Genomic DNA, 26,547 nt, shown 5'->3' on the forward strand with positions numbered 1-26,547 from the left:
GCAACATTAACAAGTGTTGATTTTCAGTTGTGATTATCAGGAGTTGACAAGTGTTGATATGACTCCAGGGCAGCTTTTCAAAACTATCTTAAAAGTGTTCAAACTCTGATAGTTGTGTATTGAAATCCACACTGCATAAAAGTCTGACAATATGCAACTATTTTAACAAGATTAAAGGGCCCTCTATGCTTTGTGTGGTCTTCCCTCTCCTGCTGCAGCACAGGCACTCAGAGAAAATACCCGTTTGGACATTAAAGCATGGAAAGAAGTTAGGCACAAAATACAAATATGAACCCCAACATGAGCAGAATAGGGTCCCTTTAAGGTAAAGCATTGCCCTCCAATTGTTAAGGTTAGGATAAGTCATCAGGCAGCAAGTCTAGCAAGAGTTTTGGAACTCAAGGGTGATCATTCAGACATGAGGTAGGCAAGGTAGAGGACTTACATGTACGATGATCAAAAGCAGGCAGCAAAAGTAAAAATCTTAAAGAGTAGTCGGAGAACTACCTTTAGCCAGTGTGCTAAAGGTAGAAGCAAGCACAAAAGAGACTTTCCTTTAAATACATTTACTATTTCAAATGCTGGTGTGACCAGGCCTTTGAGCTAGGAAGTGAGGATATATATTAAGGAGGGGATTGGGTGCAGGTGTGCAGGGGGTGGGCTCAGGCAGGACAAGGAAGGGGTATCTCTTCTTTTACTAGCAATTTAGTTCTATCTTCCTGTTAGTTTTGAATTGATGTTGTGGATCCAGTTTCAAAATCTATCTCAGAAACCTAAAACCTCTTTGTTGCCTGTCCTCTTCATTATGGATTATGAATGTTTTGCATTATGGTGTACCAAAACCACACTGCACCCGCCTCTTAAATCTGTTTATTGTCCTGCATTATTTTTGTTGATCTCAGCCCATCGGCTACTACTGTGTCAGGAGTGGTCGTCGTCGAGAGAACCTGTTGCCATGGTGACGCTGCGATGCACTGAGCTCCCAGGCGTCATCTCAGATCCTGGCACATGTGAACAGTCATACATCTGATCGCACGAGCCCACTCGGGCGAAAAATAGGCCGAATCCGAATAAATATATAAATATATGCAGCACACCTCCCCCTGCCGCTCTGCCACCCCCGGAGTGATGATGATGATGATGATGAAGATGATGAACCCACCCACAGTGACTCACGGTGTGGAAGCAGCTCTCATCCCACACTGCTACACGTCAGTACAGTAGGTCACAGGTGCAGCAGCAAGTCACATGACCGCTGGAGATGTCACATGGTGGGGTGTGTGTGTGTGTGTGTGCAGTTGTTGGGATGACGAAGGCAACACAACATCATGTGGAGCAGACTTTGGACCAAATCTGGGCCAGCGGATTAGCGGCTCGTCGGATAAATTGCTGGACGGAGGGGTGGCGGGGGGATGGGTGTGTGTGTGTGTGTGTGTGTGTGTGTGTGTGTGTGTGTGTGTGTGTGTGTGTGGGTGTGTGTGTGTGTGTGTGTGTGTGTGTGTGTGTGTGTGTGTGTGGAGGTGAGCGGAGGTGAGTGTCAGTTAAGCCATCAGTGTTGACAGGAGTCAGATATGGTAAATAATGGAGATTTATCAGAGATGTTTTTACCGTTTTTGTAGAATAATAGCCTGAAACGCCTCCATTGGACATCTTTGCTTTCTTCCGGAACACAGTGACATCACTATGGAACAATCGACCTTCTATTGGCTAGCGCTCCAAAACACACATTATTGTTAGGCCTATATAATGTTTTGTTTTTTGTTTGTTTTTGCCTGTCCTTGTTTGTCTACCCTCCCTCACACTGTAAAGCGTCTTTGAGTCTGAGAAAAGCGCTATAAAAATATAATTTATTATTATTATTATTATAATACCATAAAACCCATTCACTCTAATATGATATGAAAAAGAGAAAAGCAAAACATATCTATATGTTGGAGGACAAATTGTCGTATTACTAATCAATTTCCCGTCTCATGGTTGCATCTCTAGTTCCAGTTGGTGTATGTTCATGTTAGTGTGTGATGATCACCAACACATCAAACTTTGCAATCTCATGCAAATACAGCGCACACTGAAGTGTTTCCGGCGGCACGTGATGACGAAGCATGGGATGGGTTTGCATGAATTTGCATCAAAGTTGCTCATGTGCCTCTTCAGCTGTGGCTCACCTCCTTTAAAACTCCAAATCACGATAACAATTAAGGTTTTTTGAGTGGGTGTTTGATGATATCCTGAGTGTGTTTGAGACGGCATAACTTTTGTCAGCATCCGACGGTGCTGTGTAGGGATGAAAGGGAAGCGTCTCCTTGGCGACCGACGGCTGAGGGTGGGGGAAACTGGGTCACCATCACCAGCGCAGATTAAAGGACCAGGATCTGAATATATACCATGAAACACACACACTGACTCAAAGCAGAGAAATGAAAGGGACTTCCCAGGTGAGAGATGAAACGGTGCCAGGTGCGACGCTCTGGCGGCTCGGTGCCAAAGGTTTCCCTTTTTGAATCGGCCTGAAGCCCATTCAAATGGCAAGGGTTCGCCTCAAGCGACAGCAAGAGGCTTATAAAGCTGAGACACTGTTTGTGTGTGTGTTGTCTTTGTATGATTGTGTTTTTGACTGATGGAGGCAGTTAAAGAAATAGCCAAACAGAGTATGAAGCTCAAACTGTTGCACGTAGGAGAATATTTGACACATTTCATGTCTCCAAAAGGAAAACATTTACAAAAGACACTTGGTTAAATTATTTCTGCTTTGTTATTTCAATGTTACATATTTTTAATGGCTGACAGAACATCTGTGGACATAAAAAGACGGATAATAGGCTGACATGATAGGAACTGCAGCTATTATTATATTGCTTTAGATAACGTGTGAAGAACACACAGCCTGGTTGTAACTAGTCCGACACAAACAGCTCCATGTACAGTCGTCAGCAGTGATTTCCCGAGGCTTGGGACTACTGACGCTGGGGTCACAGTGAGGTCACAGTGAGGTCAACCTCTGGGATCCCAGCTCAAAGCCTGACAGTCAGCATCTGCGCCGATTATACATCCATGGTCTGCGCCCGACACAAGACATGCTTAATGGCATCACACAGGTAGACAATAACCAGTATCTTAACAACACCAGGGATTTTTATCGAGGTAACAGATCAAGTGAGAACTCCAATGGACATCCAATAGGAAAACCCTGTTGTCTTTTTGTCGTGGGAGCCTTTGCAATGTTCACTCCATTATCCTCACGATGAGTGTCCCTCTTATGCTCTCAGCACAGAAAGCCTTACCAATACATCAGCTGCATGTCAACAGATCATCTCTCTGATAACTCTCAGGCATGGCTATCTTACATTTCATTTTCTGTTTCTGCCTCAAGCTGTTGCGAGGCCACATGAGGAGTCTTTTTTTCTGGGAACTGATAGCATCGCTAAAACTGAGCGAGCGCAGCCTACCACGGGTGTTAGACGTCTCCATGGCAACAGCAGAGCCGGTACCACTGTGCGATCAGAGCGCTCTGATGTCGAGGATGGGACCGTCACAAGGGCCTGTTGTGCAAAAAGTGAAGTTTGAAAATCAATTTGAAGCGTCCAGAGACTGCTGTGTCCTCCTTCTTCTTCTTCTTCTTCTTCTCTCCCATTAATCTGATGACATGAAGGAGCTGCGACGTCCTCATTACTTTGGGACGACCTAAATTGAGAATCCACTTTCTTTTTTTCCTTCTCTGTCTCGCTGTAATGAGGGAAGACAGGCCCTCGACAGGCTTTCCCTTTAATGAACGCCAGGAATTGTGGAGGAAGATAAGAAAGTGCGTGCAGCTGAGGGTTCAGATGCTCAGGAATCGGATAAAATGAAGATGATATGTGATTTAGCAAAGTCAGAGGGTACGTGGCTGAACATAAGGCTTCCAAAGTGGCATTTATACACACAAAGAAAACCTTTTTTAAGGTTGAAACTGCAGGTTGTATTCATGGATTTGTCTTTGGAGAACCTGGCTTTATTGTTTCTCATTTGTCATGTCATATGGCTGAAGGGGATTATACGTGACCCCTGACCCTTAACACGAGCACACAGCCACATATTAAATACAGCAATTGAGAAATGTTGCTTAGGGATTGTATTGTGTTGATATGTCGCTTTATTACAGTTTAAATGGATGGATTGCCAGCAAGTCTTGTACAGATATATTAGTGTTTCCAAAGGTCTTCAGTGACTCACTGAGGTCGACATAGACTATTGGATGAATGCAGTGAAAGGTGGCATAGTTGCCCTTTGTCATTGTGCGCTTTGTGAAGGCCGCTATTGTAGACTTTTTGTTGGATGAGTTCAAGATCCGGTCTGTTTGGCCTTCTTCTCTCTTAAAGGAGAAAAGCTAAGATAATACACAGTATGATGAGTGTTGCTAAGTCTTTTGGAACAACACAAATGTATCACCAGTGCTAGAACAACAACCAAATGACGAGCTATGTCTAACAAATGTAAAGCCCCGACCACTTTGCATCACGACTTCCACTAACATCTGCTCAGATCTGCGCTGAAGTAAACAGCACATGCATCAAAAACTGCGTCCAATCAGAAAGCTGCTGAGGTTAGGGCCTGACTCCAAACATTGAACAGTGTGTGTGTGTGTGTGTGTGTGTGTGTGTGTGTGTGTGTGTGTGTGTGTGTGTGTGTGTGTGTGTGTGTGTGTGTGTGTGTGTGTGTGTGTGTGTGTGTGTGTGTGTGTGTGTGTGTGTGTGTGTGTGTGTGTGTCAGAGTGATGGTAAAGAGTGCCAGGGCACACTGTATCCCATCTTCTGGACAAGGCCTTAATCTGTGTGACCCAGTGAGGGATTATGGGGGTTCTGTGAGGAAAATAGGACTTGAAACTCACTCCCTCAAAGATGACAGTTTGTTTGTGTTTTTGTTGAATGTTGAGTGTGTGTGTGTGTGTGTGTGTGTGTGTGTGTATGTATGTGTGTTATCTGCCTGTGAGTCATTCCCACTACAAATAAAAGCCTTTTTTCCTGAAGCTGAATTACGCCACTTACACCTGCTATTTCCTTGATTATCCACAAGGAAAGCTTGTTATTTGGGTTCAAATTAAATTATTTACAGAACTATTTCACCTATTTTGATCATTTATGACATTATTAAAGCTAAAAAATATATTTATTTTTGGTTGAATTGCTGTTTTGCTGGTTTATATTTTATTTGTAGTCCCCAGTGCTTTCGGATACCATGATTGTGGATGTTAGGAAAGTGTAATATCCATTTTTGACACATTTTATAACCATTCTAGACAATTAATCTGTTAAACCAGAACAAAAAGACAGATTAAACATCAATAAATATGTAATCCTTAGCCCTTGTGCTTAAAAACACATTTCTGATACGGTGGTAGTTATTTTCGAGGCTTTCTTCCAAACGCTGTCTTTAAAATATCTTAAATTCCCTTTTTACTGCACGTCCTGTCAGTGATTCTCCTTCATGTTCAGACCTGGCTCTTCTAATCTGCACAAGATGCTTCATAAAGACTTGAGACTTGAACTCATGCATGCAGCAGATCAGGTTTCCTCATGGCTCCGTATCAGAGAGCCATTGAAATGTGAAGAAGTGGTCGTGATGGGTGACCGGCATATGGTGCAGACTGGGTGTTCATTCCAGTCCTCGGGGTGAATGGAGACACTAAACGTCATGTTAGCTGATGAAAACATCAGGGGCTGGTGGGGTCACCTTTGTCTGCAGTGTGTGTGAGTGTGTGTGTGTGTGTGTGTGGGTGGGGGGTTTCTGAACTGGGGCTTTGTCTGGGCCACGTGGGTCAAAATGAAAGGGGACAGATGGTGTCCTTTTGTTTCAGGATATTATTACAAAATGGGGTGAACGATGCAAACAAGCACCCCCGCTTCTGCATATAAACACACCCCACCCTCTGTTAATCATTTCTCAGGGGTCCAGGGACTCACCTTGCCTGATTTCCGATTGGCCCGTGGCATTTTGCCCACAGCCAATCGGCATCCTGAGAGGCAAACAAAGGGTCCCCTCTTTAATGAAGCCAGACACATGGCTGTTTAGTAGTGAAGAAGATCTGATTGGTCCATTTAAGAGGAACGGTTTTCCACAAGAAAAACCATGGAGAGTATTTATATTTTTAAAGTATAGTTAGTGCTATTATATTATGTTTATTCTCATTGGGGGATGAGATGACTTTACATTTGTTGGTATTCTTAGGAAAATAAAGACCTTTTTGAACATTAAAGCAAGGAGACAAAGCCACAAAATACAAATATGAAAAAATTAGCAAGCTATGGCCCCTTTTACGCTCATGGCCATTTTTATTTCAGCGAAAATTAAAACACACACTTTCTGCTATGATGTTCTTCCTCTCTTTCCTTTCCCTCACTTCTCTCTCAACTCACCAGATGGAGAGTGGGCGGTGAGCTGTGTGTGTTTCTCTCTGTGTGTGTGTGCATGCGTGTGTGTGTGTGTGTGTGTGTGTGTGTGTGTGTGTGTGTGTTGTGTGTGTGTGTGTGTGTGTGTGTGTGTGTGTGTGTGTGTGTGTTTCTGTGTGTGTGTGTGTGTGTGTGTGTGTGTGTGTGTGTGTGTGTGTGTGTGTGTGTGTGTGTTTATGTGTGTGTTTCGGTTACCCATGAGTTTGCATATTTTAATCTCCTGTAAATGTTGTCTTTATATCCTCCTCTGCTTCACTGGTGCACAGACTATATAAAGACAATTCACCTGCAGACCAGACGACAGAAATGACACATTTATTGAGCTAATAAAATAAATAAAAGGACATGTTTTAGGGGCTAGCACAGTCTGACAGCTCTTGCATCCTGAGACTGGATTTGTAAAGGACACAGAGAGAAAGTGCTAAGCTTTAACAGGGAGGAAGAAGAAGAGGAGGAGGGAGGGTGTGTGCGCGAGGAGAGCGAGGCGAGAGAGAGAGAGAGAGAGAGAGAGAGAGAGAGAGAGAGAGAGAGAGAGAGAGAGAGAGAGAGAGAGAGAGAGAGAAGAGAGAGAGAGAGAGAGAGAGAGAGAGAGAGAGAGAGAGAGAGAGAGAGAGAGAGAGAGAGAGAGAGAGAGAGAGCGCGCAGCATCAAGCCACCCGGACAGGCTCCACCATCCACACACTGTAAGGTACCAGAGCCACAAGGAGACTATATTCCTCTACAATAATGGATGGGACAAAGCCGGCCATGGAGTCCAACGCAGAGGAGACTCAGGAGGAGACACAGGAGAGCAAAGGTAGGCGAGCACCCGCTGACATTTGCGCGTTTTTCTCCATTTCGCTTTGAAGACATTTGCGTCTGCGCCAGCCTTAGCGGTTTAACCTACTTGCAATGGCTTCTCGTTTGAGACAATAGCGATGTTTTTTTTCTCTTCCTTTTTTAGCATTTCTCCTATTTCTAGTCAAATCTGAACGCATACGATTGATTAGTCCCACAAAAGAAGCGTACATTTGACGTTATCTGCCTTATCTGGCCCCTTTACACAGAGGGGGATTTGGAGATGGTGGAGAATAAGAGGGGTGGGCGGGTTTGTGCACGGGCTGGTTTTATGGTGCATATATTAATGCCAATTTGCTTTAACACTCACGAGCTTATTTCTGCCTAATGAGCGGCTGATGGAGGGTTTGTGGAGGCGGCGCGCTGCGTGTGCACGGCTGCATTGTTTCAGGTGTGGAGCAGCAGAGCCTCGGTTATTATCTCCCCCCCCCACCCCCTTTATCCCTTCGACCCCCCCAACAGAGGCTCAGTGTCCGATCCGTCATCTGATTAGTCGACGTTGCTGCAATATATGAAGCCTGTGTGTGTTGTGTGAGCAGCGGTGTGTTGATGCATGGAGGCTGCAAGGTCCATCAATCACAACCCCTCATACATGTCAATGGGGGGTGCACACATTCAATCCTGGCATGCAACAAGCCCATTAGCATCATCTAATGGCACACGTGCATGCTCATTAAACCAATGTTAATGGGGGCAATCTAAATAAATTCAGCAATAAATGTGTTTTTTACCAAATCCAGTCATAAATTAGTCGACTGTGTCCAAACAAACTGTTGCTGCCTCTCTGCTGAAGGTGTGTGTTGGAGGAGTGTAGGTGTGTGTGTGCACTGGTGGACTCACGCCCATACAGAGTGGATTTGTCTTATAGTAAACAAAATCACACCCTTCTGTTTAGGGACAGCAGTGATGATAGTGGAGTCACTGTGACAGTTTTCAATGGGTATCTTGAATGTACAGAGTACAGTTGTATCTAAATCGCCAGGATAGCATCATTGTTGATGATTGGAGGTCAGTTTGCTTTTTATTTACACATCAGTGCAGAGGGTTGCAGCTGATCTGGCCTGATGCCCTGCTGGCTGTCAGAGAGCCGAAACCAAGTCAGAGTGCATGCATCGCATCGGCCTGAGGGCTGTACACACCTCTCAGTAACAGCCAGTGTTTCCCCAGCTTTACTCACTTATGTGTGCAGATGTGTTCAAGTGAAGGTAATGCATTGGAAAAGACATATTTGAAGTGACTTGGCTTCAGCAAATTTACGAAATGGCATGGAAATACTATACCATGTTAAGTTAGATATTCAGAATTGTAGCTTCCATGTTATAAATGGTTACAATATTGAAAACAAAAATATATTTTATTCAGCTCCAGCATCACAGCATTAAAATGTTTATCTCCAGCATTACCAAATGACACTGTTGGAAGAAAATCTTTCAAATTGAAGTTTTTTGGAAGCAAATATTAGGATTTTTGGCTCCGGCATGATAAAAAAGCAAGTATTTTAGTATAAAATTAAGAAAATGTGCTCCAGCATTATGTTACTAATAGGGAAGATATTGAAATGTTTTTAGCACTAGGAGTAAAAACTGACGTGGAAGTTTGCTAATTTGGATGCAAATATTCAGATTTCTACCTCGATGTTATTTTTTTGTGACTTTTAAATGTCAGCACTCACACCATTTTCTGTAAAAGGTCAGACATATTTTGTCGTTCCTGCAGCACTCATTGGACTCTAATATTGCTGGGTCACAGTTTGAGTAAGACGTAAGGCTCAGGAGAGCGGGGGTCCGGGATGCTTTTAAAAATACATTACATCATCGTCTCCTGAGGCATCGTCACAGCGAGGGCCTTCATCATGCTACTTTAATTGAGAGAGTGGGTGAGTTTGTTTAAAGACCCTGAAGACGGTTGAACAGGAGGACGGCCATATTTAAAATGAGCAATTAATCCTCTGAATCCCTTAATCACCATTTTGTATTGTTCTTCTTCTGTGGTGCTCCAGGTGTGGTGTTGCGCAACCGAGTGCACCCCCCCCCCCCCCACACCACCGGACAGAAATAGACCGGATTGGAGGATGGCCTATTTGTCGGTGTAATCGTTTGTGTGTGTCTTTGACATCTGGAATGTGACCATAAGCTTACAGCATCTGCTAAGAAGCTGAAGACTTACAGTGGAGGCAAGAAGGCGAGAGTCGTGTAAGGAGCTTGAGCTGCCTCCTCTTCCTCACTATGTTTGGGATTACAGAACTCCCAGATGCATGATGTGACAATGGAGCAATGTGTGTGAAAATATCCAACATGGAATCATCTTCGATTTTCTGTAGCATCTCAACGTTAAGTCAAACCTCAGATGTATTAGCTGAATATCTAACAAATATGATATCAAGTTTAATTCAGTTCAGTACATTTGGAAAACAGCTCCAACTTTTTAAAACATATTGGTGCCAACATTTCTGTATTAGTGTGTATGTGTGTATCCTCAAACAAGGGTTATTTACAACGCCCCCACAGGAAACCCTTTGTACAAGAAGTAGTTGGGTGTAATAAAAAAGCGTAATGATACTGTTATTTTGATAAAGGAGCTAGGGTTAGACTTCCAAACTTCGAAAGAATAACCTCACAACCTTGCCAAAATTCATGCCATTAAAAGAGCCAAAATGAATGAAAAATAAAACACGACAAATATCCTTAGTGAGGCTAAACAGTGATATTTGGGTCTCTTTTACCTGCATACGTATGACTTGATTCCACATTTGACTGACCTCTCTTCACCTCATGTGTTTGCATCAGGTGTTGCGTTCACAGTCTTGCTGTTGTTGATTAGCTGCCTTCATTACGGTAAACAGCTCATGTTCTTGATTGCAACCCTATTGTGTCTCGGTGCATGAGCTGAGAGTAATTACTAACAGGAAAGTGAACACAGGCAGGGTGTATGCTCTAATCCTGCTGCTGTTTGATCTTTTTTGCCTGATTGCGCCCGATAATAATAATCTGTAATCTGCATGTCTGCGCAGCGACACTGTGCTCAGGACTCGGATAACGAGACATCAGCGGTTCTCTGAGGAACCATTCAATCTGATTTCATTAGCATGAGACGCTTTGATTAGAGGACGCTCCTCCCATGTGAGGTTTCTTTATTTGAATCGCTTTAAAGACTGTTTTCAAGTCTGTCCCGTTTGTTGCAAATGATTGTCCTGTTCACACACACCTTTCTTCTTCCCTATGTGTGTGTGTGTGTGTGTGTGTGTGTGTGTGTGTGTGTGTGTGTGTGTGTGTGTGTGTGTGTGTGTGTGTGTGTGTGTGTGTGTGTGTGTGTGTGTGTGTGTGTGTGTGTGTGTGTGTGCGTGGCTCTTGCATAAGGCCCTGCTGGCTCGCCAGCCGTTGGTTATGATGTTCAGATGAGAACCGTAAGAGATTACATCATCGTCTGGATGGGTGCAGGTTTTGATGAATTCTCTGCGTGGAGGGGCAGAGCGGTGCTGCAGCCTCGAAGCACAAAGAGAGGCTTCCTGCTAATCAGCCTCTCATCGTTTATATGGTTTTTATGTAAAATCTGTGACGACCTGAGCAGAGGAGCATATTAAGAGCTAGAGAGATGGTTCCACACTGATTTCAAATCAAGTAAACCTTTAAAGGAATAGCGCATTTATGTAAAATACGAGTATTTGTTCAATGTATAACAACAAATGGCTGGTTTCCTTTAATATTTGGTTGGTTTTATTGCTATAACTCACATTCAAAGAGATGAAACTATACATTTTAATAGATTATTACTAAGGCAACCAAGCTCCAAATCTGAAAATGATTGCATCTACATATTTCACATTATTCCTACCTATCTTTTCTGTGATATTCTGCATTTATTTGACCTCTCTGGGACTCTACAAATCCTTCAAAAGAACCAATCCAAAAGAGAATAAGCCAGACCCAAAAGGCGGTAACCACTGAATAAGTAAATTGACACAAAGTAAATGCAAGATTCTCTGGTTCCACCTCCTAAAATGTGAATATGTGCTAGTTTTCCCAAAAATATAATCAAATATCTTTGGCATTGGACGGTTGTTTGACAAACTAAAGGTGTCAAGGCAGTCTCTGGGAAATTGTAATGGTTATTGTTCAATATTTTCTGACATTTTATCAAACCAAATCACCAGACTTTACTCCAATGAGTGAGCGAGACCTGGCCTATCCTCCAGGACGACACAAGGGTCATTTAAACTGTGATACAGTCCAGCTGAGTCCAGGAGGAGGGCTGAATCAAAATGCCATCCTCTGTTTGATCCTGACATTTAGTTTGTGTTGCTCATACATATTGGACAGGTCACCTTCCCTGCTGTTCTGACCTTACAACACAACTTGTTTAAGATGACACCAAACACGTTATCTTTCATGGATCATTGCTGTGGTAAATAGTCCTTTTCACCCCTGTATTTGCAAAATGTTCCAAGTGTACAGTAAATATTAGAAGGTGGCCAGACCTGAAGTGAAGCAAATCACTGCTGCCACACACACATCCTCAAATGCTTCTCACTGATGTATTTGTCTGTATATTAAACTTTTTAAAGCCTTATAAGGTTGGACGTACCAGAGTGTTTACCTGGAAGCTATTTGCCAAACTGCGTGTCGATCCAGGACAAACATGTGTAACGCTGACTGTAATAGAAGCTGATTTGGACAAACTCTCATAGTGCCTCTCTCTCACACACACCCACACACACTCTAATGTGTACTCTTGCTGTTTCGGGCATCCTACTTTGCTTTGTTACACATAACCACCTCTCACTTAGGCTCTCTATGTTTTTTTTTTAAATGCCAGTTTTTCAATGAGAATATCAAGAAGAAGAAATCTCCCACACACGATGCTTGTACAATCTCCCTTTTTCCTCCTTCTTGCTCTTCTCTTCCTGTCTTGTCCAGCTACTCCTGGTTATCTCCCACACACACACACACACACACACACACCATGCACACACACACACACACACCCATGCACACACACACACACACACACACACACACACACACACACACACACACACACACACACACACACACACACACACACACACACACACACACACACACACACACACACACACACACACACACACACACACTCACTCACACCCATTTTCCTCTGGCCCCGGAGGTGTGTGAGGTTGCAGGAGCATGTGAAAGCCGTCACACAGGGAGAAGCTCATGTGTTCCTCATTTGAAGCCATTTGCCCAAAGCCTGCTGTCAGCCTCCATCTGGATATGAATGTGTGTGTTGGTGTGTGTGTGTGTGATTGTTTACGTGTCAGCGACCCGGAGTGGTTTAGGGGAATGTCTGTGTGTCGGTGCTTTGCCTGCACTAAAGGAACAGCTCTATTTTAGTGCTCTGTGCACATATGTGGGCGAGACCTCGTAGTACGCCGTTTATATTCAGCCCACTGAGTCCCTACAGTGAGACCACATTTATATTTCAATGCACTTTTTCCACTTGAATATTCATAAACCAAGCTGTATTTAGAATGGCTGTGGTCTTCTGTCAGTTTCTTTCTGTACGAATCTTGACAGAGTTGGAGAAAATCCCTTAAAACTACCAATAAATCATAACATTTTGATTTCATTACATTGTTTTCTGGCAAATTCGGTGTGAATTATGGCAATTTTCTCATAGTCTCATGCAAGTCAACTTCCTTACGTGGTGACAGGAAGTGCTAAAATGTGTGCCTCAGGTTTTGGACTCTTTCCTGCGCCACATTTCTATCATCTGATGTTGAATGGACTAAATGATTAAAGGTAAAAGATACTAAAAATAACCCTAGAAGGAAGAAACAGATTACAGTTTGACACCCCCCATGTTTTCCTCCATGTGTGAACCTCTACAGTCTATGGTCTGAACCCAGTCTGCAGTGGGTGTATGAATAGCAGCAAGTGTCAGGATGGCGCAGCATGCCATGTTCCTGAGAGATGCCAACCTCCCCCCTCCATCACCCACTGACGCCCAATCTGCTCCTCTCCTCCACGGCCCATCATGAGCATGACGCCGATTAAGCACCAGTCATGGTTAGCCATTGATATGTGACAAGGCCTGTATGAAGTACACAGAAAGTGTATCTGTGTTGCTGTAAATGAGACTGAGAAATACTACAGTGTAAATACTTGGTTATGTAAGTCAAGTATTAGCATCATAAAATCATTTAAGTAGCCAAAGTAGAAGTTCTCGTCATGCAGAATGGCCCATTCAGTAGACGCTATTAGCTACATTTCACCTCTGCTCTTTAGTAACTCATATCGGAGAGTACATGCTTAGTTAGGCTCTGGTGCCACACACACTCAAACACACATTGTTCTTGTGTAGCCCCTGAGGCGGCTGGAAAGTAATTATCCACTATCACATCGGGGGGAGGGGAGGTGGAGAGGCCAGAGGAAGGCCACGGACTTCTTTGACATCTCAGGGAAAGTGACATTAGCCAAGTGTGTTGCGTAACCGCTGAGCCATTCAGTCCGACGGCACGGCACTCCTGGCCATTTCACATTTAGGTGGAACAAAACTCAAAGTAATGGCTCCGCTGAGTCGGCACGCTGCAGCTGAGGACAGGTGAACCTGCTCTAATGTTCACAAGATCAGATATGACAGTTTCACACTGTGAAGGCATTCAGTGGAGATCTGCCATCTCTGCTTTAGTCCACTGTCTCTGCAAACTACAGCCAGGCACTTCTAAATACACCTGGTTAATCATCTGCTGTTAATGTTCTTTCCTCAATCTATCCCCAAAGGAAATACGTACAGCTTTTTTGCATCATACGTAAAGGAAAGAAAAAACATACAGTTCAAATCAGGGCCTGCACACTCATTAAAGATACACAACGTGAGTGTTAAGGCACTTTAGTTGCAGCGTTAGTCAAACACCAAGAGACAACTTAACTCACGCAGCGTAGATAAATATTTAATGTAGCATAGCTCTATGTGAAGTTACCCTTCCTCTGCTGTGCTTTAATGTGATTTGTGTTGCATCCAGCTGTCAGAGCTGAGCCCATACTGGCCACAGAAATGGAGAACCCAACATCCAGAAGATCAGCAGGATAACAGTATTGATCACGCAGAAGCAGAGCGGGGATTGAGAGTCCATCATGCTCAATTACGCCCGGCCAGATGCTGACCTTGTGGCCTCGTAATGCTGGCATAAACAGCCAAGAGTTTCTCTCAAACAGAAGATTAGGGTCACTTGTGTACCGTGAGAACAAACTGAAACATTGGTGGCTGCTGCAATCATCCTGTTACCTGGAAAAGATTGTGTTCTCTTGATCAAAGCTGAAAACGTTTTCCTATGGTACTGTTTTGATTATCAGATGAGACAGGACAGGAAACAATTTGCATGTCCTGAATGCCAGCCAGCTTTTTGAACATGCTGTATCGAGGCTGCAAACGATGATGTCAGATATCCAGAAGAGCAATCGCTGCTTTTTCATCTATTCAACTCTAAATGACACCATCATTCCCTAACTTCCCATCATGGCTTATCGAATAAGACTTAAAACTAGAGATTGAGACCAATAACTCGACAGGAAACTCGTTTACTTTGGGAATAAATAAAGTGTGAAATACAGTAGGGTCATTTTCTCATCAATCTGGCAGTTCTTTGCAGCCAATCCCGGATTTTGAATCTTGGACAAAGCCAGCATAAACCTTTAAATTGACCAAGTCACTTCTAATGAAAGATCTTTACCATTCTGAGTCTTCAGATATTTGAGAAACTACTTTGCTGTCAAAAAAACAACAAAAATAAGACCCAAGGTAGGATTACTTTTTGAGGATGAATTTTTTATGGTCTCGCATTTCTAAAAGCGTTTCCTAAAGGCTGAGAGGAGCATTTTGTCTTTTAGCTGAAGTGGAAAGACAGAAATCTGCCAAGCTGAAGTTATGAGGTTTTAGGTTCCTGTGTGTGTGTGTGTGTGTGTGTGTGTGTGTGTGTGTGTGTGTGTGTGTGTGTGTGTGTGTGTGTGTGTGTGTGTGTGTGTGTGTGTGTGTGTGTGTGTGTGTGTGTGTGTGTGTGTGTGTGTGTGGTCTAGCATTACTATACTTGTGGGGACCCACATCTGTTTACATAGTCACGTGTGGGGACTGGCTTCCCTTATGGGGACAAATTGGAGGTCCCCATGAGGGGAATCATTCATTTTAGGGTGAAGACTTGGTTAGGTTTAGGATTAGGGTTAGGGTTAGGGTTAGGCATGTGTTGGTTATGGTTAAGGTTAGGATAAGTCTCCAGGAAATGCATGTAAGTCAATGTAATGTCCCCTGAAGTGATGTATACATGGTATGTGTGTGTGTGTGTGTGTGTGTGTGTGTGTGTGTGTGTGTGTGTGTGTGTGTGTGTGTGTGTGTGTGTGTGTGTGTGTGTGTGTGTGTGTGTGTGTTTGTGCTGCCATCAAACAGATGGGGCTTCTTTTTCATCTCAACCAGAGGAGACGCAGCCATCCATTTCCCTCCCTTCTCTTTCTTTACTTTCACACACCTTCCCCTTTTTCTTTTCTGCCCATCTCTCTTTGTCTCTGACATCCTCCTCAACTCTAGTGGGAATCTACCCATAATGCACCACGAGGAAATTGCCCCATAATGAATACAGCACTTTTAAATTGGAGTAGAGCTGCAGGCGGGGAGCAGACCGGCCACTGAAATATTCACAACGCTTTATTAACGCTGTTATTCCTGGCAGATGCACTGTGCGCACTAACAGTTGGCGATAATCATGCAGTGCCGCTGGGTTGTACAGTTAGTCATCTCCTCTCAGTTTGTATTTCAATCTGGTTTATAGTCGTCGCAGCAAGAAAATCAATGACAAATAAAGCACATCAATTCAGATCCTTTTTTTCAATGCAATCGCTTCAAATTCAGACAAATACGACCATATTAGTATAAGACGACATGCATTTTAGGGATTATGTCACTGTTAATGTCGTGGGTGTCATGTGATTGACAGGAAGCAGACTTAATTACAAAGGACGTCAGCAGCCGAGACGTCTCAAACAATGACTGCTCTGAACATGTCTCTTGTCTATTCAGAAGATATGAATGTAATGAAAGAAGACACAAAAAAAGAAAATGAAGGTTTTGTTCTGACTGAATTTTCTGCTGCTGTGGAAGATGGCTTTTTGGAAGAGCTATTTTGTGAGTTAAGCAAGGAATACTGAGGCGGGGAACATCTCAAACACAGAAATATAACCAGGCTCTGCAGATCCGCTTTTTAGCATCCGTTAGCACGTTGTTTGGGTCTAATTGCCTCATATCGTGTAGCTAGCTGCATACCGATGGCTTGTCGTCAGATGAGTTCGAATCATAAAATAAGGCAATATTCTTTCCTCCACCCCTCTCGTTCATGTCAAACAATACACTATGTTTGACCCACTTTTCCCAAAAAACCCGATCAGCCATCACCTCACCCTCACTTGCTTCCACACCCTGTGCTGTTTGTTTATGTCACCGTTTAGCACTAATCTTTTTCATCGAGGTTACATCACTCTTCATCGGTGTGTGTGTGTGTGTGTGTGTGTGTGTGTGTGTGTGTGTGTGTGTGTGTGTGTGTGTGTGTGTGTGTGTGTGTGTGTGTGTGTGTGTGAAGCGAAGGACGACGCTACCGCTGAACTGGGTCGTGGGTAACACGTTGCTATAGCAACTGCTATTTGCCTGCCCTGGGGCCAAGCACTGCTTTTCATCGCTTACACTTTCTCTCTCTGTTCATCCTCGATTCATCCTCTGCCGCTTTCTTCACCTCCTTCCCTTTGTTCATCCGCTCGCTCTTCATCGATCTCTTCCTTCCTCTCACCTCTGCTTTCCTTTCTCTCTCTCTCACTCTCCCCTCGCTAACACTACCACTCGTTGCTTCTCTTTTGTCTCAAACACAATCAAAGAGCCGGCCTCTATCTGTCCGACTCTGTTAATTGAAATCCTATTAAAGCACGGGGACACTTCCTAGTTTTGAGGTGACAACAACATTTTCGATATAGGCGATCCAGCCGCTGTGCTCCCAGGAACCTGTGTGTCGTCCTTGGTCTGGGATTGTTGAGATGATATATGATGCAGCAGGAGCGTTACATATTGTCTTGGCGATTAACTCCAGCTGGCTCACTGTAAGCACTGCGTGGGCATGCAGCCATAGTTCATAGAAGGAGCAGCGATACGAGAGGCACTGAGATGCAGCGAGGTATAAAACGGGAGCGATGGGCTGTGTGTCACCTAAATTCTCCTCTAATGAATAGCCCATTGATTTCCATTAGGGCCGGCTGGAGCTGACCACTCCGGCCTGTCTGCTTCCCATTAGCACACTTTAAAACTGAGGCTGACAAACAGTCACACAGCCCTCAGGCGGACCGGATGAGAGCCCCGCTCAGTGTTTAAAAGAAACCTGGGAGTTCAAACAGGAAGCTGCATGGGGGACAGCAGGAGCTTTAAATACCAGTCATGCTCTTTTAAACCCCAAAGTATTCTCTTAAAACAAATCCTCTCTTTTCCCCGCCTTGCAACGAGCTAAATATCAAGATAGCAGACAGGTCATTCATGATTTGCATTTGAAAGAGCAGGATTATATCTCACTTTCATGTCTTATTCTCTTCTCCAAATGAAAATACTTGTTTTTTTAGCGCTGCAGCTTCTCAACAGCCTCCCGGTCCTCATTGTACCAGTGAGTCCATTGCAATCCCCCCGAGACCTGGCCTCTTTCTGGGCCCAGCCTTATCAGCTTCACCTCTCCATCAGCCCGCTTTCTTCATTAACATTAATAGGATTTGGATATATTATGCAACTGTCTGGTTACGCAACGGTCTTCATCGGCAGCGCACAGAAGCATCTTAGATTTACAGCTTTTCATTCACTCAGACACGGAGCGAGGGGAGTTCTCAATATGTGTGGGCACGTTATCCCAAACAGAGGTCAGATACAAGCCTCGGCTCTTATCGGAAAACATTTAAGACTGATAAAGGTGGTAAATCTTAAAATCTGCTGGCTGTCATGGTTAATAATCCCATTTTTTAGAAACATATATATTAAAAAGTCCTTAATATAGTCACATATTACTGTAAATCTGTATCTGTACTGAAGGGTTAGTGCACATGAACGCCCCTTTAAGTCAGAACAACTACTACATTGTCACGTTAAAGTCGCCCTATTATGCTTTTTGGGGTTTTCCCTTTCCTCTAGTGTGTTCTATAGGTTTTTGTGCATGTAACTGTTCACGTTGAGAAACCTGATCCCAGTAGTGAAGCTATCGATGACTCCTCCTCAGCAGGGAATCAATCAGCTCTTTTAAACCTGTCAATATCAACGTGTAACACGACCTGACCTGAACGCAGCACAGCGGACCCGTCATGAAAACCTGTGGATTCGTGGATTCAACAAACTTCTTCTGAACATTCAAAAATAATGATGATGCCTCAGATGTGCCAAATGGAGCAGGTTGTCATGGAAACAGCTAAATGACACACACACACACACACACACACACAAGAGACAGTTCGTTTTGGCTTTGTTTTTTCACGGCAGAATAACTTCCTGCTTTGCTGAAGGAGCTATTTTTAACGGCTGTTATATAAGATGCGGCTCCAGCGCTCGATTAAATGTTTTCTCTTCCCTTTCATATTCCTCTTCTTCCCTCTGATGAGAGCAGAAAGACCCGTGTTTCCCGTACGCTTAATGTGAAAAATAAACAAATAATTCATCACCATCATTCTTTAGAAACTGCTCAAGCGATAACTGTCCATCGTTTATAATCATTTAAAAGATGTGAAAACGCATAAAAAGCTCTCAAATACATGCAAGACGTGCAGACCAATTTCCAAGTTTAAATTGCACCGAAAACCAAAAGTATATGAAGCAAAACACGAGTCTTATCCTCACTTTCATCTGTAGGAGAAACCTAGTAATCTTCAGTATTTGCCGCTCTAAAATCACCTCACTGCACTGATGCCCTAGAAAAGGAGTTCATGAGATATTCATGCACGTGAAATGTTTCTTTAAAGACAGAAGGCAGATGGGTCTTTTTTGTGAGCATTGCAGCTAACATGTAATATTCAGCGCTCCCAGCTGAACGCACACTAACGGAGGACCGTGCTATGATTAGCCGCTCGACGTGCTGACTGGGAGAAGTGTTGTTCACGCTCTCGCTGTACACGCATTCAGCCGAAGCAGTAAGATCACTCGTGTTTCTGCACATGCAAAAGAAAGCGTTGCAGTGAGTGTCATCACCGAGCCACCGTATGAGACACTGCAGTGTGCTCGGTTTGCTCCTGATGGTTCAAAGCATGTGTTTTCACTGTCACATCTGACCGATAACTTCAGGAAAGCATTGCATCAGTGGTTTACTCCTCTCTCTCTCTTTGTAGGATGCTTCGAGTGCTGCATCAAGTGTCTGGGGGGGGTGCCCTATGCCTCTCTGGTGGCCACCATCCTGTGCTTCATAGGCGTGGCTCTGTTCTGCGGGTGCGGCCACGTGGCGCTGAGCGGCACCCTGACCATGCTGGACAACCACTTCTCCACGGTGACCACGGACCACGCCACCCTCACCATGGTGTAAGTCTTTCTACCCCACCTCTTCATTGAGACTTAAGGAGCATTGATGAGCTCTTGGCACCCTTAAAGGATTCAGTGGCCTTGCAATTGAATATAGCCTACTGCTGAACTGTTAGCGAATATCTCAACCACATTTTTTTTTTCTGTGTGTGTTTTTAGAATCCAGATCTTTCAGTACATCATCTACGGCATCGCCTCCTTCTTCTTCGTGTACGCCATCCTCCTGCTGGCTGAGGGCTTTTACACCACCAGCGCCATCAAGAAGGAGCTGCAGAGCGACTTCAAGACCACCGCGTGTGGGCGCTGCATCACCGCCTTCGTATGTGCACGCACACACACACACACACACACACACACACACACACACACACACACACACACACGGGCAGCTGCTGCAAATCATCACACCCACTGACCCAGATGAAAGCCTCTAGATTAGATCACTTTTGATGGGTTTTTTATAAGGTCCTGGCTTATAAAAAAAGGAACACAAAGCAGACATTTACAAGCCTGATCATTGTAAGAGCTGCTGGGCACAATCACACACTTTATGGACACACTCGTAAGGACAGAGGCAAACACACACACACACACACACACACACACACACACACACACACACACACACACACACACACACACACACACACACACACACACACACACACACACACACACACACACACACACACACACACACACACACACACACACACACACACACACACACACACACACACACACACACACACACACACACACACACACACACACACACACACACACACACACACACACACACACACACACACACACACACACACACACACACACACACACACACACACACACACACACACACACACACACACACACACACACACACACACACACACACACACACACACACACACACACACACACACACACACACACACACACACACACACACACACACACACACACACACAGCCAGCCAGCCAGCCAGCCAGCCAGCCCTTGAGGGTAACTCTGGCACAGTTTGTCCTTCCTCGCCTTATTACACTAATTGCTGCAGATGTCCAGTAACATTAGCTTAGACACGGACTCTAAATGTCCTGATGGAATGATATTAACCTATTTCTCCTTTGAAAACTTTTGGGGAAACTCAAAAGGACATGATATTAATCTCTTTCTCCTCCTCAGTTCATGTTCCTGACCTACATCATGTTCCTGGCCTTCCTCGCCATTTTCGGCTTCACGGCTATTCCCGTTTTCCTCTTCTTCAACATGTGGACTACCTGCTCTGCCATGAGGTCTCCTGACGCCAACATCACCTCGCCTGAGTCCATCTGTGTGGACGTCAGGCAGTACGGTGAGCTGCCCCACATACACTCGTTTATCTTTTCATTTATCTTCTCTGTGTGCCACTCAATCTTCAGCTAGTGTTTCTCTGGGTACGGTTCGATTAAACATCATATTAAACATTTTCAGGTTCATATCAGTATGTCGTGTCTCTACTGTGACATGTGTCCATGCTTTAATGTTGAAAAAGCTCTTTTTGTCTCTCATACTGCCTGTGCTGAACCCTTTTCACCCTCTGTCTGAAACCAGGGAGAGGGCCTCTTTAAAGGGAATTTAAAGAGCTGTTTATCAGGATTCAAAGTTGGATTGTTCCCTCGTGGCCCTCCAATTATGTTTTTCTGTATTCTAATAAACCCCAGTCTCCTGCAGAGTGGTGGTGTTTCTCTGCTCATCCCTGAGTGTGTGGGTGTTTCTCAATGTCGAGGACGCTTGCTTGGTAGCACATGTCTTCCGAGTCACTTGCTTCAGAAGCGAGCCTCGGAAAATGAAGAATTGTGGAACAGGTTAACAGGTGTGCGTCATGTGCGAGGCCCCGCCTTAAATGGAGCGCGATTTCCGCCAAATATTTGGAAATTGGTCCGTGCGCAAAGCATTGTGGGGATTTTAAGACCGCAGAGTCTACACATGTGCAGCCTCGAAATTTCCCGCTACGAAGTACGCCGGCCTCGGTAGAGTTCCAAGTATGCTGGACATTGGAACAGTACTTCGGCGGCACTCGATGACGTAGTATGCTTGAAATAGTGGCTCTGGAGCAGCCTTCCTCGACATTGAGAAACACCCTGTGAGTGCGGCCTCTCCTTTATACCGCTCTGTGTCTGCACAGCTGAGCTCATCAAGGCTCCTCCTCTGATCACAGGTCATTGGGATCAGCTGTGCAATCACCATTTCAAACTTGGTTAATAAAACACCAATTTAACTGAAAGAAAATATGTTTTAAGGCTCAATATCATACTTAAGAAGTTACTTAACTTATTCAGCTTTCATTTTATATTGGCATCGTCTGTGAAAGTGAAGCACCTTTCTCCGAATGATAGTGTATTGGCACGTTTTCCCCTGTTGGCCACCGTAGTTTTGACATGTTTGTTCCATCTTGCAATCAGTAATATTTCATTAGTTCCTTCACATGACATCCACACACATTTAGCTCTATCTGCAAAATATAGAAAAGAATCCAAAAGGCTTTACCCTGCTCTCCGCCGCTTCACTTAACATATGTATCCCTCTGCTTGAAATGTCATCCACTATATAGGAAGAGGTCAACAAATACATTTAGATTATTGAGAGGCTGATTGGATCTCTATGAAAACCCACATTGCTGCAGTATTACGGCACAGTAGCGCTCTCCAATGATTGCGTATCTGTGTGAGGGTATCTGGGTGTGACCCACATTTGAAGGACAGCTGGCCCGCTCGCAAAGTAGGATGAGGATCACATATGCTGCTGGCAGCCCTGATACTACACTGTATAAAATATTAACCCCAATTACTGGCAAATTATTATCCAAGCTTTTATCTTATTTATAATGATGCTGAAAAGGCGAAAAAGGGACACACTAGCTGGTTTTGAAAAACTGTAAAAAAGCGACCCGTATTTTTCCTGTGGGAGCGGCTCAGCGCTTTTCTTTAATCTTTATCCGATTGTTAATGCAGTCTCGGGGGAGGAGAAAGCTTCTTGACGTTTTATCTCCCTCATCCTGCAGGTATTATTCCCTGGAACGCCACTCCGGGAAAAGCTTGTGGGGCCACACTGGGAGACATCTGTAACACCAGCGAGGTGAGAGGACTATCCTTCCCTTCTTTTATTTCCCTGTATCTCCCCTCTCTAACTCTCTGTCTCCCCCCCCCCCCCACAGTTCTACCTCTCCTACCACCTCTACATCGTCGCGTTCGCCGGCGCCGGAGCCACCGTCATCGCACTGGTAAGATCACTGATAATGTGCTGCGCCTCTCACACGTTCTGTCAGCATGTCCTCCTGAAGCGGTGAAATCTGAGCCTGCGTGAGCGAGAGGAGACGGGGTCAGCGTGTTTTCACTCCGCTGTGGAGGCGGACCGCTTTGTTTCACGTCCAGGGAAATGGAGATGCTAAACAAAGCAATAAGCAGATGTTGAGGTGGATCATCTGAACGCCCCCTCCGCACTGTGATGTGCTCCAGCTTACAGGATAGGAAGATAGGATTTTGGAAAAACAAAATGTCTGAAGTACAACTCTGAAATGTCCGAATTGCCCAATGAGAATCGAGTATTCAACTAAGCCTAATACAACTAATACAATGTTTTAACTCATCTAAGTCACCCTACATTGACGTCAACAAACCATCCCATGTTGCTAACAGAGTGGTGCTGTGATTTGTGTTGTGTGTTATTGGGACACTGCAATGCTACTTAAGCTTGTTTTAAGTACTTGTGTTTCCTCTCCAGATCCACTACCTGATGATTTTGGGCGCTAACTGGGCCTACCTGAAGAGCGCCGTGTCCACGCACGACTACCAGGACATCAAGACCAAGGACGACCAGGACCTGGAGGCGGAGGCGCGCTCCAAGGAGGGCCAGAACTCCTCCTCCTACTCATAAGGAGGACAGCTCCTCACCACATCCTCTCCACACCTCCACACCCCCACCCCGCGACACCCGACCCCTCCCTCTGTTAAAACAAACCACCTCGGCCATGTTTGATAGTCCCCCGAGCCCCTCCTGGCCCCCCACCCTCCTCCCTTCCCACCGAAGGGAGCAGGGTGGAGGGTGAGGAGTGGCGGCTGGAGGCAGATGCTTCAGAACGGGAGAGCTCGCCCGCCGGGTGCTCGCTCAGGTCCGGAGCGTCCGTTCAGAAGCGTCTCCCCCCCGAGCGTTAGGGCGGCGGCTCGTGAACGTGGCCCCGGCTGTGATGGCCTCGCGCTAGGAGCCAAAAAACAGCTCCTAAAAAAAAAAAAAAACATTGTTCACTGTCGTCAGGCAGCGACCAACTTCCTCCTTTTTTGGTGTTTTATATGCATATGAATATATTGTGCGAATGTGTACGAATGTTGTTTTTTTTAATACTCTGAGAAGTATGCCAGGTACTCTTTTCTTCTTCTTTATGTTTTCGCGGCCACTGTTTTTCTTTCTTCTCCATTTTAGACTTTTTATTGCTAATGCTCGATACGTTGTTGCACTATTATTACGAAACAAAAAAATGAGGGAGGACGATAACCCCTTAACTAACCCCCCTCTGTCTCATAGAAACATCTAATGTGGTATCTCAAGGATTACTGAGCATTTACAAAAGCTTATTTTTCTGCCATGGTTATTATCAGTTATTAAGACCAGAGGTGGAGCAGCTTCTTATTTGAGGGAACTTTTGCGTATTTTCTTGCCAAGGGTTAGATGGTATCGTCTTACTCTCTGCAAGAAAGTAAATGAAAGTCTTAAGCTACACTTATCACCAGCGGCAACAAATCAAAGATAAATGGTATTTGAACACAAAACAGACACACACCTCAGGTATCAAACCAAATCTGATTTTAGCCACTTTTGTTCTTTTGCCGCTAAACGGAATCTACCGGATTGGTACGCTGTGACAATTAAACATTTATTTTGCAAATTTCTCCTTTTGTGAATGAAATCCACCTGTAAATAGCTAAACCCTTAAAAAATGTACACTTTCCTTAAAATAAGAACAGTGTTTCGCCATGCTCTTCTATTCTTTTTTCCACAGATATATGTAAATGTACCCTTTGAGATATGTGTTTAGCACTCAAATAGTTCTGCATTTGATATAAATACTAATTGTTACGTGGTGAGAGGGATGCAGTGCAGTTAAGATATGACACGATGGATTGAGGTGCTTGTGACGTACACATTTTAAAATGTAAAGAAAAAATAAATATGGAAGGTTTTTAATGTTTTCTCAGTTTTTAGGCAGCTGGGTTATTAATCTTGTGATTCAGTAATTTTATGGATTTATTTGTGGGTTTTTTTTTCTCTCCAATGGGCAGCCAAACGACTTTTTTGAAAGTGTTTACACTCTGAAATAAATCAAGTCAGGAATTTTCATACATTGATTTTATAATCAGATATTGTTTAAATATCATGAACTATATTCTATACCGAACACTGGTTAGTCGACCCTCAAAGAGGCCCTATTATGCTTTCTGGGGTTTCCCTTCCCTCTAGTGTGTTATATAGGTGCATGTCAATGGTCTGCAAAGGCTAAAATCCCTGTGTTCCCTCCAGAGGAAGTTTCTCTCCCACACACTCCCCCCCACCCTGCCTGAAATGCCTCCATTGGACTCCTTTGTTTACTTCCATAACATAGTGACATCACTGTGTAACACTTGTGCTTCTATTGGCTAGCACTCAAACACATTGTATGTAATAGGTTAAGGGGCGGGACATCTCTAAGGGGTAACTAAGTTACCAGTTAACCAATCAGAGCAGACTGGGCTCTGGTTTCAGACAGAGGGTGAAAAGAGGTGCTGCAGCACAGGCAGTATGAGAAAAATAAAGAGCTTGTTGAACATGAAAGCATGGAGACATGTCCCAGTAGAGACACTACATACTGATATACACCTGAAGATGAGCATAACAGGGCCCCTTTAAAAAACACTGAAGAAGATTTGATGAGATGAAGCATGTCAGTATCGTCCATGTGTGCAGCTGTCTATTCTGTATAAAAAAGGACTATATTGCCATGTGTGTTTTGTTTGATAAATATACGTGCTTTGCCACCAGGTTGATGTAAAGGCAAACTTCAATTTCCTATAAGACGATGCGTGTCAGGGTGTTGTCGTTTCCTCGTTATTTGCATGAAGGAGACATGACTGTGTCTTTGCAGTTTTTCAGGTGATGTGTAGTCAAATGTTCTGACAACTATGGTAGGCGGTGTTTGCCCTCCCCTCCTCCTCCTCTTCCTCCTCCTACACCCCCTACCCTTTCCACCCACTCTTTTCTAAAGAAAACTCCATTGTATTTGATGGTATTGTAGTCCCTGTAGGTGTTTCATTATGGTTTGATTTTTTAAGTTCTATGACTCCTATATAGTGATGATTTTTGTAACCTTCTCTAGTAAAACCGATATTTTTTATTATCGTGACACCGTTTGTCTCCTGTCTCGTTCTTGTGTTCGGGTCTTTAAAATTATTTGATTTTTAACTTCATGTTTATGGTAACAAACTTATATTTAAGGCATTAAAAACATGTGACAAATAGTGGACTTTTAGAAACGTTAATACTTGACGTCTTCAAATGGCCTTTTTCTCATAAAGTTACTTTTTAGCTTCTCAAATATGTAGATTTCCTGCAATGGTTATATTTATACCATATAAATCACTGCATATCTGTTGGTTTTAGACAAAATAATACATTTTCTTGGACTATGAGAAATGTTCACAGCCTTTTATTTGACTATTTCCTGACATTTTAT

The 26,547-nt window shown here is 43.9% G+C and overlaps 1 protein-coding gene across 2 annotated transcripts in view; it reads left to right on the plus strand.

Moving 5' to 3' along the window:
- Window positions 1–26,219, plus strand: part of LOC117546586 (neuronal membrane glycoprotein M6-b-like) — a 28,219-nt gene extending 2,000 nt beyond the window's left edge. The window contains exons 1-7 of one of the 2 annotated variants that reach the window (XM_034216828.1): window positions 7,052–7,221; window positions 19,619–19,805; window positions 19,965–20,124; window positions 20,991–21,159; window positions 22,849–22,922; window positions 23,002–23,067; window positions 23,568–26,219. In XM_034216828.1, the coding sequence (XP_034072719.1) occupies window positions 7,152–7,221; window positions 19,619–19,805; window positions 19,965–20,124; window positions 20,991–21,159; window positions 22,849–22,922; window positions 23,002–23,067; window positions 23,568–23,720 (879 nt within the window). In that variant the 5' untranslated portion in view covers window positions 7,052–7,151 and the 3' untranslated portion in view covers window positions 23,721–26,219. Of the gene's footprint in view, window positions 1–7,051; window positions 7,222–19,618; window positions 19,806–19,964; window positions 20,125–20,990; window positions 21,160–22,848; window positions 22,923–23,001; window positions 23,068–23,567 lie in introns of those variants that run through there. The other variant, XM_034216829.1, reaches the window with a different exon arrangement.
- Window positions 26,220–26,547: the final 328 nt, after the last annotated feature.

This window comes from Gymnodraco acuticeps, unplaced genomic scaffold, assembly GCF_902827175.1.
Source record: "Gymnodraco acuticeps unplaced genomic scaffold, fGymAcu1.1, whole genome shotgun sequence".
NCBI classification, from domain to species: domain Eukaryota; kingdom Metazoa; phylum Chordata; class Actinopteri; order Perciformes; family Bathydraconidae; genus Gymnodraco; species Gymnodraco acuticeps.